The sequence below is a fragment of the Scyliorhinus torazame genome, chromosome 22 (genome assembly GCF_047496885.1).
Source record: "Scyliorhinus torazame isolate Kashiwa2021f chromosome 22, sScyTor2.1, whole genome shotgun sequence".
NCBI classification, from domain to species: Eukaryota; Metazoa; Chordata; class Chondrichthyes; order Carcharhiniformes; family Scyliorhinidae; genus Scyliorhinus; species Scyliorhinus torazame.
This window is the reverse complement of record NC_092728.1, coordinates 50960642-50978699: the sequence shown is the minus strand read 5'-3', so window position 1 is coordinate 50978699 and position 18058 is coordinate 50960642. Positions and strand designations below refer to the sequence as shown.

At 54.1% G+C, this 18058-nt stretch overlaps 1 protein-coding gene across 1 annotated transcript in view; it reads left to right on the top strand.

Moving 5' to 3' along the window:
* The window catches only part of LOC140399465 (uncharacterized), a 34887-nt gene extending 17136 nt beyond the window's left edge, over positions 1-17751 (top strand). Inside the window, exons 2-3 of the mRNA XM_072489041.1 lie at positions 877-3260; positions 17600-17751. Of these exons, the coding sequence (XP_072345142.1) occupies positions 877-3260; positions 17600-17751 (2536 nt within the window). The remainder of the gene's footprint in view (positions 1-876; positions 3261-17599) is intronic.
* Positions 17752-18058: the final 307 nt, after the last annotated feature.

The following is an 18058-nucleotide window of genomic DNA, read 5'->3' as shown; positions in this document are numbered from 1 at the left end:
TAGTGGGGATAGTGGGGTTGGCAGAGATAGTGGGGATAGCGGGGATAGTGGGGCTAGTGGGGATAGTGGGGTTGGCGGAGATAGCGCCGATAGCGGGGATAGTGGGGATAGTGGGGTTGGCAGAGATAGCGGGGAAAGCGGGGAAAGCAGGGATAACGGGGATAGTGGGGATAGCAGCGACAGTGGGGATAGCGGGGTTAGTGGGGATAGTGGGGATGGCAGGGATAGCGGGAATAGTGGAGATACCGGGGATGGCGGGGATAACGGGGATGGTGGGGATAGCAGGGATGGTGGGGATGTCGCGGAGGGTGGGGATAGTGGTGATAGAGGGGATAGCGGGGATAACGGAGATAGTGGGGATGGCATGGATAGTGGGCATGGCGGGGATAGCGAGGATGGCGGGGATAGCGGGGATAGCGGGGATAGTGGGGATAGCGGGGATAGTGGGGATGGCGGCGATAGTGGGGATAGCGGAGATAGCGGGTATAGCGGGGATAGTGGGGATAGCGGGGACAGTGGGTATGGCGGCGATAGCGGGGATAGCGGAGATAGCGGGTATAGCGGGGATAGTGGGGATAGCGGGGATAGTGGGGATGGCAGCGATAGCGGGTATGGCGGGTATAGCGCGGATAGTGGGGATAGCGGCGACAGCGGGGATAGCGGTGATAGTGGGGATGGCAGCGATAGCGGGGATAGTGGGGATAGCGGGAATAGCGGCGATAGTGGGGATAGCGGCGGTAGTGGGGATAGCGGGGATAGCGGGGATGGCGGAGATAACGGCGATAGCGGGGATAGTGGGGGTAGCGGGGAAAGTGGGCATAGCGGCGTTAGTGGGGCTAGTGGGGATAGCGGGGATAGCGGGGCTTGCGGCGTTAGTGGGGATAGCGGGGATAGCGGGGATAGCGGCGATAATGGGGATAGCGGGGATAGCGGGGTTAGCGACGATAGTGGGGATAGCGGGGATAGCGGCGATAGTGGGGATAGTGGGGATAGCGGGGATAGCGGGGATAGTGGGGATAGCGGGGATAGCGGGGATAGTGGGGATAGCGGGGATAGCGGGGATAGCGGGGATAGCGGGGATAGTGGGGATAGCGGGGATAGCGGGGCTTGCGGCGTTAGTGGGGATAGCGAAGATTGTGGGGATAGCGGGGATAGTGGGGATAGCAGGGATAGCGGGGATAGCGGGGATAGCGGGGATAGCGGGGATAGCGGGGATAGTGGGGATAGCGGGGATAGCGGGGATAGCGGGGATAGTGGGGATAGCGGGGATAGCGGAGCTTGCGGCGTTAGTGGGGATAGCGGGGATAGTGGGGATAGCGGGGATAGTGGGGATAGCAGGGATAGCGGGGATAGCGGGGATAGCGGGGATAGCGGGGATAGTGGGGATAGCGGGGCTTGCGGCGTTAGTGGGGATGGCGGAGATAGTGGGGATAGTGGGGATAGCGGCGATAGTGGGGATAGCGGGGATAGTGGGGATAGCGGGGATAGTGGGGATAGTGGGGATAGCGGGGATAGTGGGGATAGTGGGGATAGCGGGGATAGTGGGGATAGTGGGGATAGCGGGGATAGTGGGGATAGCGGGGATAGCGGGGATAGCGGGGATAGCGGGGATAGCGGCGTTAGTGGGGATGGCGGAGATAGTGGGGATAGTGGGGATAGCGGCGATAGTGGGGATAGCGGGGATAGTGGGGATAGCAGGGATAGTGGGGATAGTGGGGATAGTGGAGATAGCGGGGATAGTGGGGATAGCGGGGATAGCGGGGATAGTGGGGATAGCGGGGATAGCGGGGATAGCGGCGTTAGTGGGGATGGCGGAGATAGTGGGGATAGTGGGGATAGCGGGGATAGCGGCGATAATGGGGATAGCGGGGATAGCGGCGATAATGGGGATAGCGGTGATAGCGGCGATAATGGGGATAGCGAGGATAGCGGGGATAGCGGGGTTAGCGACGATAGTGGGGATAGCGGGGATAGCGGGGATAGTGGGGATAGCGGGGATAGCGGCGATAGTGGGGATAGTGGGGATAGCGGGGATAGTGGGGATAGCGGGGATAGCGGCGTTAGTGCGGATGGCGGAGATAGTGGGGATAGTGGGGATAGCGGGGATAGCGGGGATAGCGGCGATAGTGGGGATAGCGGGGATAGCGGGGATAGCGGCGATAGTGGGGATAGCGGGGATAGCGGGGATAGTGGGGATAGCGGGGATAGCGGCGATAGTGGGGATAGTGGGGATAGCGGGGATAGCGGGGATAGTGGGGATAGTAGGGAAAGTGGGGATAGTGTGGATAGTGGGGACAGTGTGGATAGCGGGGATAGCGGGGATAGTGGGGATAGTGGGGATAGCGGGGATAGTGGGGATAGTAGGGATAGTAGGGATAGCGGGGATAGTGGGGATAGCGGGGATAGCGGCGATAGTGGGGATAGTGGGGATAGTGGGGATAGCGGGGATAGCGGGGATAGTGGGGATAGTAGGGATAGCGGGGATAGTGGGGATAGCGGGGATAGCGGCGATAGTGGGGATAGCGGGGATAGCGGCGATAGTGGGGATAGCGGGGATAGCGGGGATAGTGGGGATAGTAGGGAAAGTGGGGATAGTGTGGATAGTGGGGACAGTGTGGATAGCGGGGATAGCGGGGATAGCGGGGATAGTGGGGATAGTGTGTTTAGCCGGGATAGCGGGGATAGTGGGGATAGTGGGGATAGCGGGGATAGCTGGGATAGTGGGGATAGCGGGGATAGCGGGGATAGCAGGGATAGCGGGGATAGTGGGGATAGTAGGGAAAGTGGGGATAGTGTGGATAGTGGGGACAGTGTGGATAGCGGGGATAGTGGGGATAGCGGGGATAGTGGGGATAGTGTGTATAGCCGGGATAGCGGGGATAGCTGGGATAGTGGGGATAGTGTGGATAGCAGGGATAGCGGGGATAGCGTGGATAGCGAGGATAGCGGGGATAGCGGGGATAGTGTGGATAGCGGGGATAGCGGGGATAGCGTGGATAGCGAGGATAGCGGGGATAGCGGGGATAGTGTGGATAGCGGGGATAGCGGGGATAGCGTGGATAGCGGGGATAGCAGGGATAGTGGGGATAGTGTGGATAGCAGGGATAGCGGGGATAGCGTGGATAGCGGGGATAGCAGGGATAGTGGGGATAGTGTGGATAGCGGCGATAGCGGGGATAGTGGGGATAGCGGGGATAGCAGGTATAGCGGGGATTGTGGGGATCGCAGTGATAGTTGGGATAGCAGCGATAGCGGGGACAGTGGGTATGGCGGGGATAGCGGAGATAGCGGGGATAGCGGGGATAGTGGGGATGGCAGCGATAGCGGGTATGGCGGGTATAGCGGGGATAGTGTGGATAGCGGCGACAGCGGGGATAGCGGCGATAGTGGGGATGGCGGGGATAGCGGGGATAGTGGGGATAGCAGCGACAGCGGGGATAGCGGCGATAGTGGGGATAGCGGCGGTAGTGGGGATAGCGGGGATAGCGGGGATGGCGGGGATAGCGGCGATAGCGGGGATTGCGGGCATAGTGGGGATAGCGGGGAAAGTGGGGATAGCGCGTTAGTGGGGCTAGTGGGGATAGCTGGGATAGCGGGGATAGCGGCGATAGCGGGGATAGCGGGGATAGCGGGGATAGTGGGGATAGCGGGGATAGCGGGGATAGCGGGGTTAGTGGGGATAGTGGGGATAGCGGGGATAGCGGGGATAGTGGGGATAGCGGGGATAGCGGGGATAGCGGGGATAGTGGGGATAGCGGGGATAGCGGGGATAGTGGGGATAGCGGGGATTGTGGCGATAGAGGGGATAGCGGGGATAGCGGGGATAGTGGGGATAGCGGGGATAGCGGGGATAGCGGGGATAGCGGGGCTTGCGCCGTTAGTGGGGATAGTGGGGATAGTGGGGATAGCGGGGATAGCGGGGCTTGCGGCGTTAGTGGGGATAGTGGGGATAGCGGGGATAGCGGGGTTAGCGACGATAGTGGGGATAGTGTGGATAGTGGGGAAAGCGGCAATAGTGGGGATAGCGGGGATAGCGGGGATAGCGGGGATAGCGGGGATAGCAGCGATAGCGGGGATAGCGGCGATAGTGGCGATAGCGGGGATAGCGGGGATAGCGGGGTTAGCGACGATAGTGGGGATAGCGGGGATAGCGGCGATAGCGGGGATAGTGGGGATGGCCGGGATAGCGGGGATAGCGGGGATAGCGGGGTTAGCGACGATAGTGGGGATAGCGGGGATAGCGGGGATAGCGGCGATAGCGGGGATAGCGGGGATAGTGGGGATAGCGGGGATTGTGGGGATGGCCGGGATAGTCGGGATGGCGGGGATATATGGGTATGGCGGGGATTGTGGGGATGGCGGGGATAGCGGGGATAGCGGGGATAGCGGGGATAGTGGGGATAGCGGGGATAGTGGGGGTAGCGGGGATAACAGGGATAGCGGGGATAGTGGAGATAACGGGGTTAGCGGGGATAGTGGGGATAGTGGGGATAGTGCGGTTGGCGGCGATAGCGGGGACAGCGGGGATAGTGGGGATAGCGGCGATCGCGGGGATAGTGGGGATAGCGGGGATAACAGGGATAGCGGGGATAGTGGAGATAACGGGGATAGCGGGGATAGTGGGGGTAGCTGGGATAACAGGGATAGCGGGGATAGTGGAGATAACGGGGATAGCGGGGATAGTGGGGATAGTGGGGATAGTGCGGTTGGCGGAGATAGCGGGGACAGCGGGGATAGCGGGGATGGCGGGGATAGTGGGGATAGCGGCGATAGCCGGGATAGTGGGGATAGCGGGGATAGTGGGGATGGCGGCGATAGTGGGGATAGCGGGTGTGGTGTTGGGTGTTCTAACACACAGAAGAGCCAACACAGTTGCATATGGTACAACGCTTGTTTATTTAAACTCACTATTTACAACTTGGTCTTTGCACTCTGCACGTGGGGGGCTCCCTGCTTGTGGTGTTTCAACAGCTCTTTCATGCTTCCTTCTCCCCAGACCTACTGACCTCCAGGTGTCGTGCTCGTGCTTTTTATGTGGTTGGTGTTCTTGTCTGTGATTGGTTGTGGTGTTGTGTACTCTGATTTGCCTGTTAGTGTGTCCATCATGATGTGTGTGTTTGAATATCATGACATCCCCCCTTTTTACAAAGATATGTGCCTACGTGGTAATAAATATGATCGTGACGTGAGTGCATCTAAGAGTGTGTGTGTGTCGTGTGCAGCATGTGTCTATGACGGAACTATGTACATGGGGCGATGTCGAGTGCGTCACATGAATCCAGTTGTACCATAACATAACAGAAATGCGAACGAGAGAAGAAGAAAAAAAAATTTTGAACAGTTGTCCAGTCAGACGACATCTGGAACGATAAACAACAACAGGTTATCATGTAAAATTGTCCAACTTATTAAACATATGAACTGTATTATAAGTCCATTCTAATGGGTTTGCGACGAATTCGGGTTGACCGCCTTAAGGGTGGATCAAGAACCACCGGCTGCTGTGCAGGCATGGCCATGGGTGGCGATGGAAAGGGCGTGATGTGCGGCAGCTCCACAAAGTCATCCTCGGAAGCCTGTTGAGGATCTGGCGTGTTGTGTGGCTGTGAACGTGGAAGTCGGCGAAGGGCGCGCCGATTGCGGCGACGCACGGAACCATCCGGCATGCGAACCAGGAACGAGCGGGGAGCCACTTGTCGGAGGACTTCGGCCGGTGCTGACCAGCCACCATACGGTTGATGGACGCGTACTTTGTCTCCGGAGGACAGGGGGGGCAGGTCCGTCGCTCGTGTGTCGTACCGACCTTTCTGGCGATCACGCTGCAGTTGCATGTCCCGAAGAACCGCCTCATGGTCTGTTGTCGGTGCCAGGACGGAAGGTACCGTCGTCCTGAGGGAGCGACCCATTAGTAGCTGCGCTGGCGAGAGGCCCGTGGATAACGGGGCCGATCGATAGGCCAGCAAGGCAAGGTTAAAGTCCGATCCGGCATCAGCCGCCTTGCACAGGAGCCGCTTTGCGATGTGGACACCCTTTTCAGCCTTCCCGTTCGATTGTGGATGCAGAGGGCTGGATGTCACATGAGTGAAACCATATGCTGCGGCAAAGGACGACCATTCACGGCTGGCAAAACAAGGTCCATTGTCTGACATGACAGTCCTTGGAATGCCATGGCGAGCAAACGTTTCCTTGCAGGCCCCAATGACTGCGGACGACGTCAGATCATGGAGAGGCATGACTTCCGGGTAGTTTGAGAAGTAGTCTATAATAACAATGTAATCTCTGCCGAGCGCGTGAAATAGGTCAACACCCACCTTCGCCCAGGGGGACGTCACCATCTCGTGTGGTAGAAGTGTTTCCGGAGGTTGCGCCGGCTGAAACCTCTGACAGGTTGTGCAGTTGAGCACCATGTTGGCTATGTCTTCATTAATACCCGGCCAATATACCGCCGCCCGGGCCCTTCGTCTGCATTTTTCGACACCCAAGTGGCCTTCGTGTAGTTGACGAAGAATCATCTGGCGCACACTGTGTGGAATGACGATCCTATGCGATTTCATAAGGACCCCGTCTATATTGGTGAGATCATCTCGCACATTGTAAAACTGGGGGCACTGCCCTTTTAGCCACCCTTCCGTCATGTGGCGCATCACTCGCTGCAGCAGAGGGTCAGTCGCCGTCTCTGCGCGTATGTGGGCCAGACAAGGATCATCAGCTGGCATATTTGCTGCTGTCAGAGTCACGTGTGCCTCAATTTGACGCACGAACCCCTCCGCATCTGGTGGTGTGCTCACTGCTCGGGAAAGAGTGTCCGCCACTATGAGTTCCTTCCCCGGAGTGTAGATCAGTTCAAAATCGTACCTCCTGAGTTTGAGTAAGATGCGCTGGAGGCGAGGAGTCATGTCGTTCAGGTCTTTGTTAATGATGTTGACCAGGGGGCGGTGGTCAGTTTCGACCGTGAATCGTGGCAGGCCATACACATAGTCGTGGAACTTGTCCAGTCCAGTTAACAAGCCCAGGCATTCTTTTTCGATTTGCGCGTAGCGCTGTTCGGTAGGGGTCATGGCTCGTGAGGCATACGCAACCGGGGCCCATGATGACGTGCTGTCTTTTTGCAGGAGTACCGCTCCAATACCAGATTGGCTGGCGTCTGTTGAGATCTTTGTAGGGCGAGTCGCGTCAAAGAAGGCCAGCACTGGTGCCGTGACCAGTTTGTGCTTGAGCTCCTCCCATTCCTGCTGATGCGACTGGTGCCAGTTGAATTCCGTCGATTTTTTTACGAGATGGCGCATGTTTGTTGTATGAGAAGCCAGGTTGGGAATGAACTTCCCAAGGAAGTTGACCATGCCCAGGAATCTTAAGACAGCCTTCTTGTCAGCCGGTCGTGGCATGGCTGTGATGGCGCTAACCTTGTCTGCATCGGGACGGACCCCGGACCTTGAGATGTGGTCCCCGAGGAATTTCAGCTCCGTCTGGCCGAAAGCACACTTCGCACGGTTGAGACGCAGGCCATTTTGCCGTATGCGGGTGAAGACACGTCGAAGACGATGCATGTGTTCCTGCGGAGTGGTGGACCAAATGATGATATCGTCCACATATACACGTACCCCTTCGATGCCTTCCATCATCTGCTCCATAATGCGGTGGAATACTTCAGATGCCGAAATGATGCCGAATGGCATCCGGTTGTAGCAGAATCTGCCAAAAGGGGTGTTGAATGTGCATAGTCTTCGGCTGGCCGGGTCCAGTTGGATCTGCCAGAATCCTTTGGACGCATCCAATTTAGTGAATATGTTGGCTCGCGCCATCTCGCTGGTGAGGTCTTCTCGTTTCGGGATGGGATAGTGTTCCCGCATGATGTTGTTGTTCAGATCTTTTGGATCTATACATATACGGAGCTCGCCAGAGGGCTTCTTTACACAGACCATGGAGCTGACCCATGGCGTGGGCTCCGTGACCTTGGATAGGACCCCTTGGTCCTGAAGAATCTGCAGTTGTGCCTTGAGGCGGTCTTTGAGAGGCGCAGGAACCCTGCGAGGTGCGTGAACGACAGGGATGGCGTCCGGTCTGAGTCGAATCTTGTACGTGTGTGGCAATGTCCCCATGCCTTCAAAAACCTCCTGGTTGTGAGCGAGGAGGGAATGGAGATTCGCGTGGAACTCAGCATCCGGGAAGTCGGATATCTCATCTGGAGAGAGAGACATGATGCGCTGTACCAGGTGAAGGACCTTACACGCTTGTGCGCCCAGTAACGAGTCCTTTGATGAGCCCACAACTTCGAAGGGGAGTGTGGCCGTGTACCTCTTGTGAGTCACCTGTAGCTGGCAAGATCCTACGGACGGGATAACGTTCCCGTTATAGTCAACCATCTTAAGCCGGGATGGTGTGATGAGTGGTTTGACCTTCATGGCCTGGACTGCAGAGTAAGCAATCAGGTTGGCGGATGCGCCGGTGTCCAGACGGAAGGCGACGCGCGATCGGTTGACCGTCAGGGTGGCACACCACTCATCGTCTGGATTGATGGCATTGACCTTGTTGACATCAATGACGGCAACTCTGAAGTCATCCTGGTCATCTGCATCACTTAACTGGAAGTCTTGATGCGTGGGCTGGACGGTCCTGACTCGTGTGCGAGGTTGTCGAGGATGCGCCGGATCCATGGGTTGAGCCGCACGACAGCGGGCTGCGTAGTGGCCTATCATGGCACATCTGTTGCACTGTTGGTATTTTGCAGGACATTGCCCTTTTAAGTGTAGACCTCCACACTTGCTGCACGTCATGACGTCACGGCGTTCGTTGCGCCACTGCGCATGCGCAGTGCGATCTTGCGGTGGGCGCGCCTGCGCAGTGCGTCCCTCGTTGTGGCCGTTATTCTTGGCGCGCACCTGCGCGGGAGACCGCGAAAAGCGCGGGAAGCGGCCGCTGTCGTCCGGGCCGTGGGGCGGGAAGAAATCGACGGCCTGGATGCGTTCAACGTCGTGGGCGGCCTGGCTTGCCGATTCGACGGCTGGGGACCCCCTCCGTGCCAACTCGGACGCCTGAAATCGGGCAAAACGGCAGGCAGCATTCTCATGGAGGACACAGGCTTCCACAGCAGACGCTAAGGTGAGGCTCTTTATTTTAAGAAGCTGCTGGCGTAGGCCACTGGAGGCAACGCCAAAAACAATCTGGTCCCTGATCATGGACTCTGTGGTGGTGCCGTAACCGCAGGACTGCGCCAGAATCCGGAGGTGCGTCAAAAAGGGTTGAAAAAGCTCCTCCTTACCTTGCAGGCGTTGCTGAAAGATGTATCTTTCGAAAGTTTCGTTTACTTCAGTTTGAAAGTGCTGGTCCATTTTGAGGATGACCGTGTCATATTTGGCCTGGTTTTCGCCTTCCTCGAACACCAGTGAATTAAAGACATCATTTGGGTGGGGGCCTGCGTAGAAGAGGAGCATTGCAATCTTCGAATCATCCGAGACATTCTGTTTTTCGGTGGCACGGATGTACAGGTCAAATCGCTGCCTGTAGAGCTTCCAGTTGGTGCCTAGGTTCCCCGTGACTTGCATCGGCTGCGGTTTGCCGGTGTGGTCCATGTCCAGAATGGCAGGTTGGTAGGCAGGTATCGATCCACTCCTGTACCATGTGGTGTTGGGTGTTCTAACACACAGAAGAGCCAACACAGTTGCATATGGTACAACGCTTGTTTATTTAAACTCACTATTTACAACTTGGTCTTTGCACTCTGCACGTGGGGGGCTCCCTGCTTGTGGTGTTTCAACAGCTCTTTCATGCTTCCTTCTCCCCAGACCTACTGACCTCCAGGTGTCGTGCTCGTGCTTTTTATGTGGTTGGTGTTCTTGTCTGTGATTGGTTGTGGTGTTGTGTACTCTGATTTGCCTGTTAGTGTGTCCATCATGATGTGTGTGTTTGAATATCATGACAGCGGGGATAGTGGGGATAGCGGGCATCCCTGTCTCGTGCCTCTGTGCAGCGGACGTATTTAGATCTGATGGTGTTTGTCCGTATGCGCGCCATGTGAGGTGATCCCATGTCTGAACACAACTGTTTCAGTGCCTTGATGAGGGACGTACGATTGCGGTGTACTATGCGACTACCTCGGCACGCAGTTCTCCAACCTCCTCGCCAGGGTCTTTGCCAGGATCTTTGCATCTACGGAGTAGGGAGATAGGCCTGTAGGACCTGCACTCAGTCAGGCCCTTTTTGGGTAACAGGAAACAAAGGAAATTCGGCTTGACCACATTGAATCTTAACAATTTTTACAGATGCACCACCGAAAGCATCCTATCGGGCTGCATCACAGCCTGGTATGGCATCAGCTCAGCCGAAGACCGTAAGAAACTACAGAGAATCATGAACACAGCCCAGTCCATCACACAAACCCACCTCCCATCCATTGACTCTGTCTACACTTCCCGCTGCATTGGGAAGACGGGCAGTATAATCAAAGACCCCTCCCACCCGGGTTATTCTCTCTTCCAACCTCTTCCATTGCGCAGGTGATACAAAATTCTGAGAACACGGACTAACAGATTCAAAAACAGCTTCTTCCCTGCTGTTTCCAGACTCCTGAATGACCCTATTATGGACTGAACTGACATCTCCGCTCATCTTCTCTATTGTGTAGCACTACACTCTGTGTGCCGCACCCAATGTCTGTGTCTATGTATTTACATTATGTATTTACGTTCTATGTTTTTTCATGAATGGAACCATCTGATAGAGCTGCGTTCTGAACAATACTTTTCATTGTACCTCATTACACGCGACAAAACAAATCAAATTTACCCATATACTGACCTCACAAATCAACGTAGTCCTTCCCTCACAGCTTTACCCACCCCGCACTGTTAAAACTCTCTCCACCTCCCACTCTAACAACTATACCCACCCCTCCCACGCTCCCAACTATACCCACCCCCCACTCTCCCAACTATACCCACCCCCCACTCTCCCAACTATACCCACCCCTCCCACTCTCCCGACTATACCCACCCCCCACTCTCCCAACTATACCCATCCCCCACTCTCCCAACTATACCCACCACCCACTCTCACAACTATACCCACCCCCACTCTCCCAACTATACCCACCCCTCCCACTCTCCCGACTATACCCACCCACCCCACGCTCACAACTATACCCACCCCCCACTCTCCGAACTATACCCACCCCCTACTCTCACAACTCAACCCACCCCCACTCTCCCTACTATACCCACCACCCACTCTCACAACTATACCCACCCACCCCACTCACAACTATACCCATCCCTCCCACTCTCCCAACTATACCCACCCACCCCACGCTCACAACTATACCCACCCCCACTCTCCCTACTATACCCACCACCCACTCTTACAACTATACCCATCCCCCACTCTCACAACTATACCCACCCCCACTCTCACAACTATACCCACCCCCTACTCTCACAACTATACCCACCACCCACTCTCACAACTATACCCACCCCCCACTCTCACAACTATACCCATCCCCCACTCTCACAACTATACCCATCACCCACTCTCCCAACTATACCCACCCCCCACTCTCCCAACTATACCCACCCCCCACTCTCACAACTATACCCATCCCCCACTCTAACAACTATACCCACCCCCCACTCTCCCAACTATACCCATCCCCTACTCTCACAACTCAACCCACCCCCACTCTCCCAACTATACCCACCCACCCCACGCTCACAACTATACCCACCCCCCACTCTCCCAACTATACCCACCCCCCACAACTCTACCCACCCCCACTCTCACAACTATACCCACTACCCCCCTCTCACAACTATACCCATCCCCCACAACTCTACCCACCCCCACTCTCACAACTATACCCACTACCCCCCTCTCACAACTATACCCACCCCCCACTCTCACAACTATACCCACTACCCACTCTCACAACTTTATCCACCCCCCACTCTCACAACTATACCCACCCCCCACTCTCACAACTATACCCACCCCCACTCTCCCTACTATACACACCCCTCCCACTCTCCCAACTATACCCACCCACCCCACTCTCCCAACTATACCCACCCCCCACTCTCACAACTATACCCACCCCCACTCTCCCTACTATACCCACCCCTCCCACTCTCCCAACTATACCCACCCACCCCACTCTCACAACTATACCCACCCCCCACTCTCCCAACTTTATCCACCCCCCACTCTCCCAACTATACCCACCCCCCACTGTCCCAACTATACCCACCCCCCACTCTCCCAACTTTATCCACCCCCCACTCTCACAACTCAACCCAACCCCCCACTCTCCCAACTATACCCACCCACCCCACTCTCACAACTATACCCACTACCCACTCTCACAACTTTATCCACCCCCCACTCTCACAAGTATACCCACCCCCCACTCTCCCAACTATACCCACCCACCCCACGCTCACAACTATACCCACCCCCCCACTCTCCCAACTATACCCACCCCCCACAACTCTACCCACCCCCACTCTCACAACTATACCCACTACCCCCCTCTCACAACTATACCCACCCCCACTCTCACAACTATACCCACCCCCACTCTCACAACTATACCCACCCCCCACTCTCACAACTATACCCACCCCCCACTCTCACAACTATACCCACCACAACCTCTCACTATACACCCCCCACTCTCACAACTATACCCACCACTGCCACTCAACTATACCCATCCTCCCACTCTGCCAACTATACCCAACCACCACTCTCACAACTATACCCATCCCCCATCTCACAACTATACCCACCCCCCCACTCTCCCAACTCTACCCAACCCCCACTCTCACAACTATACCCACCCCCCACTCTCACAACTCAACCCACCCCCACTCTCACAACTATACCCATCCCCCACTCTCCCAACTTTATCCACCCCCCACTCACACAACTCAACCCACCCCCACTCTCCCAACTATACCCACCCCCTACTCTCACAACTCAACCCACCCCCACTCTCCCTACTATACCCACCCCTCCCACTCTCCCAACTATACCCAACCCCCACTCTCCCAACTATACCCATCCCCCACTCTCACAACTCTACCCAACCCCCACTCTCACAACTATACCCACCCCTCCCACTCTCCCAACTATACCCACCCCCCACTCTCACAACTCAACCCACCCCCACTCTCCCTACTATACCCACCCCCCACTCTCACAACTATACCTACCCCTCCCACTCTCCCAACTATACCCATCCACCCCACGCTCACAACTATACCCACCCCCCACTCTCACAACTCAACCCACCCCCACTCTCCCTACTATACCCACCCCTCCCACTCTCCCAACTATACCCACCCACCCCACGCTCACAACTATATCCACCCCCCACTCTCCCAACTATACCCACCCCCCACAACTCTACCCACCCCCACTCTCACAACTATACCCACTACCCCCCTCTCACAACTATACCCACCCCCACTCTCACAACTATACCCACCTCCCACTCTCACAACTTTATCCACCCCCCACTCTCACAACTCAATCCACCCCCCACTCTCACAACTATACCCACTATCCACTCTCACAACTATACCCACCCCCCACCCTCACAACTTTATCCACCCCCCACTCTCACAACTATACCCACCCCCCACTCTCACAACTATACCCACCCCCACTCTCACAACTATACCCACCCCCCACTCTCACAACTATACCCACCCCCCACTCTCGCAACTCAACCCACACCCCCACTCTCACAACTCTACCCACCCACCCCCCTCTCACTATATCCACCCCCACTCTCACAACTATACCCACCACCGCCACTCTCACAACTATACCCACCCCCACTCTCACAACTATACCCACCCCCACTCTCACAACTATACCCACCACCCCCTCTCACTATACCCACCCCCCACTCTCACAACTCTACCCACCCCCACTCTCATAACTATACCCATCCTCCCACTCTGCCAACTATACCCAACCCCCACTCTCACAACTATACCCATCCCCCATCTCACAATTATACCCACCCCCCCACTCTCCCAACTCTACCCAACCCCCACTCTCACAACTATACCCACCACCCCCACTCTCACAACTATACCCATCCTCCCACTCTGCCAACTATACCCAACCTCCACTCTCACAACGATACACATCCCCTACTTTCACAATTATACCCACCCCCACTCTCCCAACTCTACCCACCCCTCACTCTCACAACTCAACCCACCCCCCACTCTCACAACTATACCCACCCACCCCACTCTCACAACTATACCCACCCCCCACTCTCACAACTGTACCCACCCACCCCACTCTCACAACTCAACCCATCCCCCACTCTCACAACTCTACCCCCCCCCCACTCTCACATCTCTCCCCTCCCCCCCCACTCTTGTAACGCTATCCACCCCTGCTCTCACAAACCTACCCATTCTCCCAACTCTACCCACCCTTTGAAGGTCCTCCCGGTTTATTCCCGTTATTTCACCTTTCTTCCATTTTGATCCATAGATCATTAATGGACTTGTCTCTTTAAGGAAAGCAGCCTGTGTCTTTAAATTAAATAGAAGAATCCAGAAGTTTAAGGAGAGATCACTTGCTGGTTTAAACTAGAGCGGCAGACATTTTGGCACTAATGCGAGAGATAGCTTTGGGACACGGTTTGATTGATGAAAATGAAAATCGCTTATTGTCACGAGTAGGCTTCAAATGAAATTACTGTGAAAAGCCCCTAGTCGCCACATTCCGGCGCCTGTTTGGGGAGGCTGGTATGGGAATTGAACCGTGTTGCTGGCCTGCCTTGGTCTGCTTTTAAAGCCAGCAATTTAGCCCTCTGCTAAACCAGCCCCGTGGCCAATGAATTGGCCCAAAATAAGGCTGTGCTCTGCCCAGTAACAGGTGGTGATTGGATCTTATTCCACTTGTATGCTTTTCAGAGTCCAAAGGTTTCAGTTTTGATTCTGGCAGCACGGAGAAAAAGGCCCAGATGATTTTCTGCAGAATACTGCTGTGAGTGCCATCTCTCTCTCCAGAAAGTCAGTGGGGGGCTGTGTTCCTGAAGCTACAGAAGCCTGAATACCAACCACCAACATGAAAACAAGATTTAAAGAGAAGCAAAGTGCCTCTCCACGAACATTGTGAGTACTGCATATCTAAACAACAGAGAACCTGAATGAATGGACCTAAAGAGAAGACCATTACAGGCTGCAAGCCAAAGACTTTAATCTGCAAGTTTGCTGTGAAGAAAAGTATGCTAAAAAGCATCATCTGAGGCAAAGGTTCCTTTTCCTTTCACTTACGCTTTTTAACCCCTTTCCATCCCTCTGTGTTTGTCTGTCTTGTGTGTGTGGGTAGAGGGTGGGGGTTGCAAGTTAAAGTGAGAGTTAAATATCAGTTAATAGTTAACCAACTGTATCTGCTCTATATATATATATAAATATAGTTCTTGTTATAAATAAATAGTAACGGTGTTTAAACCTACAAACCGGGTGACTGTAATTATTGGGCAGCCAAGGGTCAAAAGACTTTGAGTATTTTTACAAGAATTATTGGTTAATTCACTTGTGTTGTGACTCTGGGGCGTGTGGCGATGGAATTGACCACACACTTGCCCAGGGTGTCGTAACAACCTCCCAGCTCGCCAATCTCTACCCACACCCACCTTTTCACAATTCTACCCCAATATCTCCAATTCCAGCCCCACCTCATGTGGTCTGGTCAGCCACGATCGTACTGATTGGCCAAGCAGGCCTGATGGGCCAATTGCCCATATCTGCTTCTACTGCTGATTAACGATTCAGTCCAGGTTAACTTAACCAGAGCCAGCCCATATGTCACTACACACAAGATGCCCAAGGATGTTAAGGCAGCCAATATTGACAGCTAAATAAATTGCCTGACTTAACACGGGGTCAGGTGGATTTCATTCCTTCTTTGGATTGCGAACATTAGCTCATTGAAATCTGAAAATGTACCGATTGCAGTCCAATGTGTAACCCTGCTTCTGGTCTGTCTTGTACCTGACCTAGGAGCACGAATGAAAGAGTGCTGAGAGAAATATTTCCATACCTGCTCTTTACTCGGGAGTGTTTGGGCAATGTGGAGAGAAATTTACTCTGTATCTGATCTGCGCTGTACCTGCCCTGAGAGTTGCTTATCAGAGCAGTGTTCAATCTGAATCAAACTCATAATTGCTTCGTGCTGAAATAGAATGCCAGAAGTGAAACAAATGCTCCAATTCTAGAGCATTTTTCACCTTGATAACCATATAAAAGGCACCCAAGGATAAAGCGATCTATTTAGAAAAGGGAATCTGCTTCTCATCAATCTTGCATCTTTATGTGCAACTGTTTCAGCGCTGCTGAGCCCTCCAGCAATTTTGAACTAAATTCCATTTCCCTGAAATTGGGACTGCTAACCAGGGCCAGCATTCCCTGATGAATTGGCAGCCCCCATAGGATAGGAGCAGAACAGCAGGTCGAGGACAACCAATAGCTCCCAGAATTGAAAATAGTGGCTCATTAGGCCAGAGCCCCAGTTCCGGCTGAAAATGTCACCCTGCCCTTCATCTAAGACAAGGACAATCGTAGATTTAGGTCGATTTCGAGAAGAGAGGAAGGTTTGGCTCCATCACATGGGATATCTTCACTGCACCTGAAGGAACGGACCGTGACAAGGATGAATTAGAGACTGCCAATGGAACTGGGACAATCAACAGCAAGAAATGTTGATTAAAGATTCAGGAAAAGATATACCGAGCTATGAAATATTGAAGGAGCTGGCTTTAACCACTGGACTACAGCTGCCATTGAATGAATCCACGTGGTTTGGTTCACTTGTTCCAGTGTCTCCACGGGGAAACCTGTCCTTGAGCTTTGATTTGGCTCCTAGAGCATGAACCTATAAACCTATTCTTTTTAAAAATATATTTTATTACAAACATGCATCAAAACAGGTTACAGCAAACAAACACCCCGGGAAACATACTTCGCAACAATCAACTATATAGTCTGTACATATCTTCCCCATTTCCACCCCCCCCCCCTCCTCCCACCCCCCTGTGACAAACAGCCCCTCAAACATGGTCACAAACATCCCTCACCTTCTCTCAAATCCCCCTGAAGATCCCCTTAACTCATACTTTATCTTCTCTAACCGCAGGGAGTCGTACAGGTCACCCAACCAAGCCGCTACCCCCGGCGGCAATGCCGACTGCCACTCCGGCAATATTCGCCACCTTGCAATCAGAGAGGCGAAGGCCACGACATCAGCCTTCCTCCTCTCCATGAGCTCCGGCTTCTCTGAGATCACAAATATCGACACCAAAGGGTCTGGGTCCACCTCCTCCTCCACTATCCTGGCTAAGACTGCGAACACTCCCGCCCAGAATCTGCCCAATTTTCCACAACCCCAAAACATGTGCGCATGATTCGCTGACCGCCACCCACACCTCTCACACTCATCTGCTACCCCCTGAAAGAACCCACTCATTCTCGCCTGAGTCATATGCACCCTGTGCACCACCTTAAACTGTATCAGGCACATCCTTGGGCAAATGGAGGTCCCATTTACCTATAAACCTATTCAATCAATCCCCCAGCAAGCAGCACAGTTGAAAAATCTAGGCAGAAAACAAATGACTTCGAAATGCCAAATAAAATCCGAAACACTGAGTCCACTCACTTGGAATTAAAGGAACAAGAGAAGGTTATTCAGTGCCTCGAGCCTGTCCTAACGTTAATTGAGGCCTGATATCCACTCAAATAGGATTGCTGTATTTCTGCATGATAGACATGGGCAATGGCGATGAATGCTTTAAAATTTATAATGCCTACTCTATTTTGAAAAAGAAATGGAACTATAGAAGATATAGCAGGCAGGATGTCACTGCAACAGGAAGTTCTTCCTATTGGGCAAGACCTGAACAGTCTATGTTTTTACGGACACGTTTTCTTCATTCATAACTGGCCACGTGAGAACGCGATAATGTGGCTACAAAAGATGTCATGTGGCGGGAGCTATCCCTGGGGGGGGGGGGGGGGGGGGGCAGGAAGAGCAC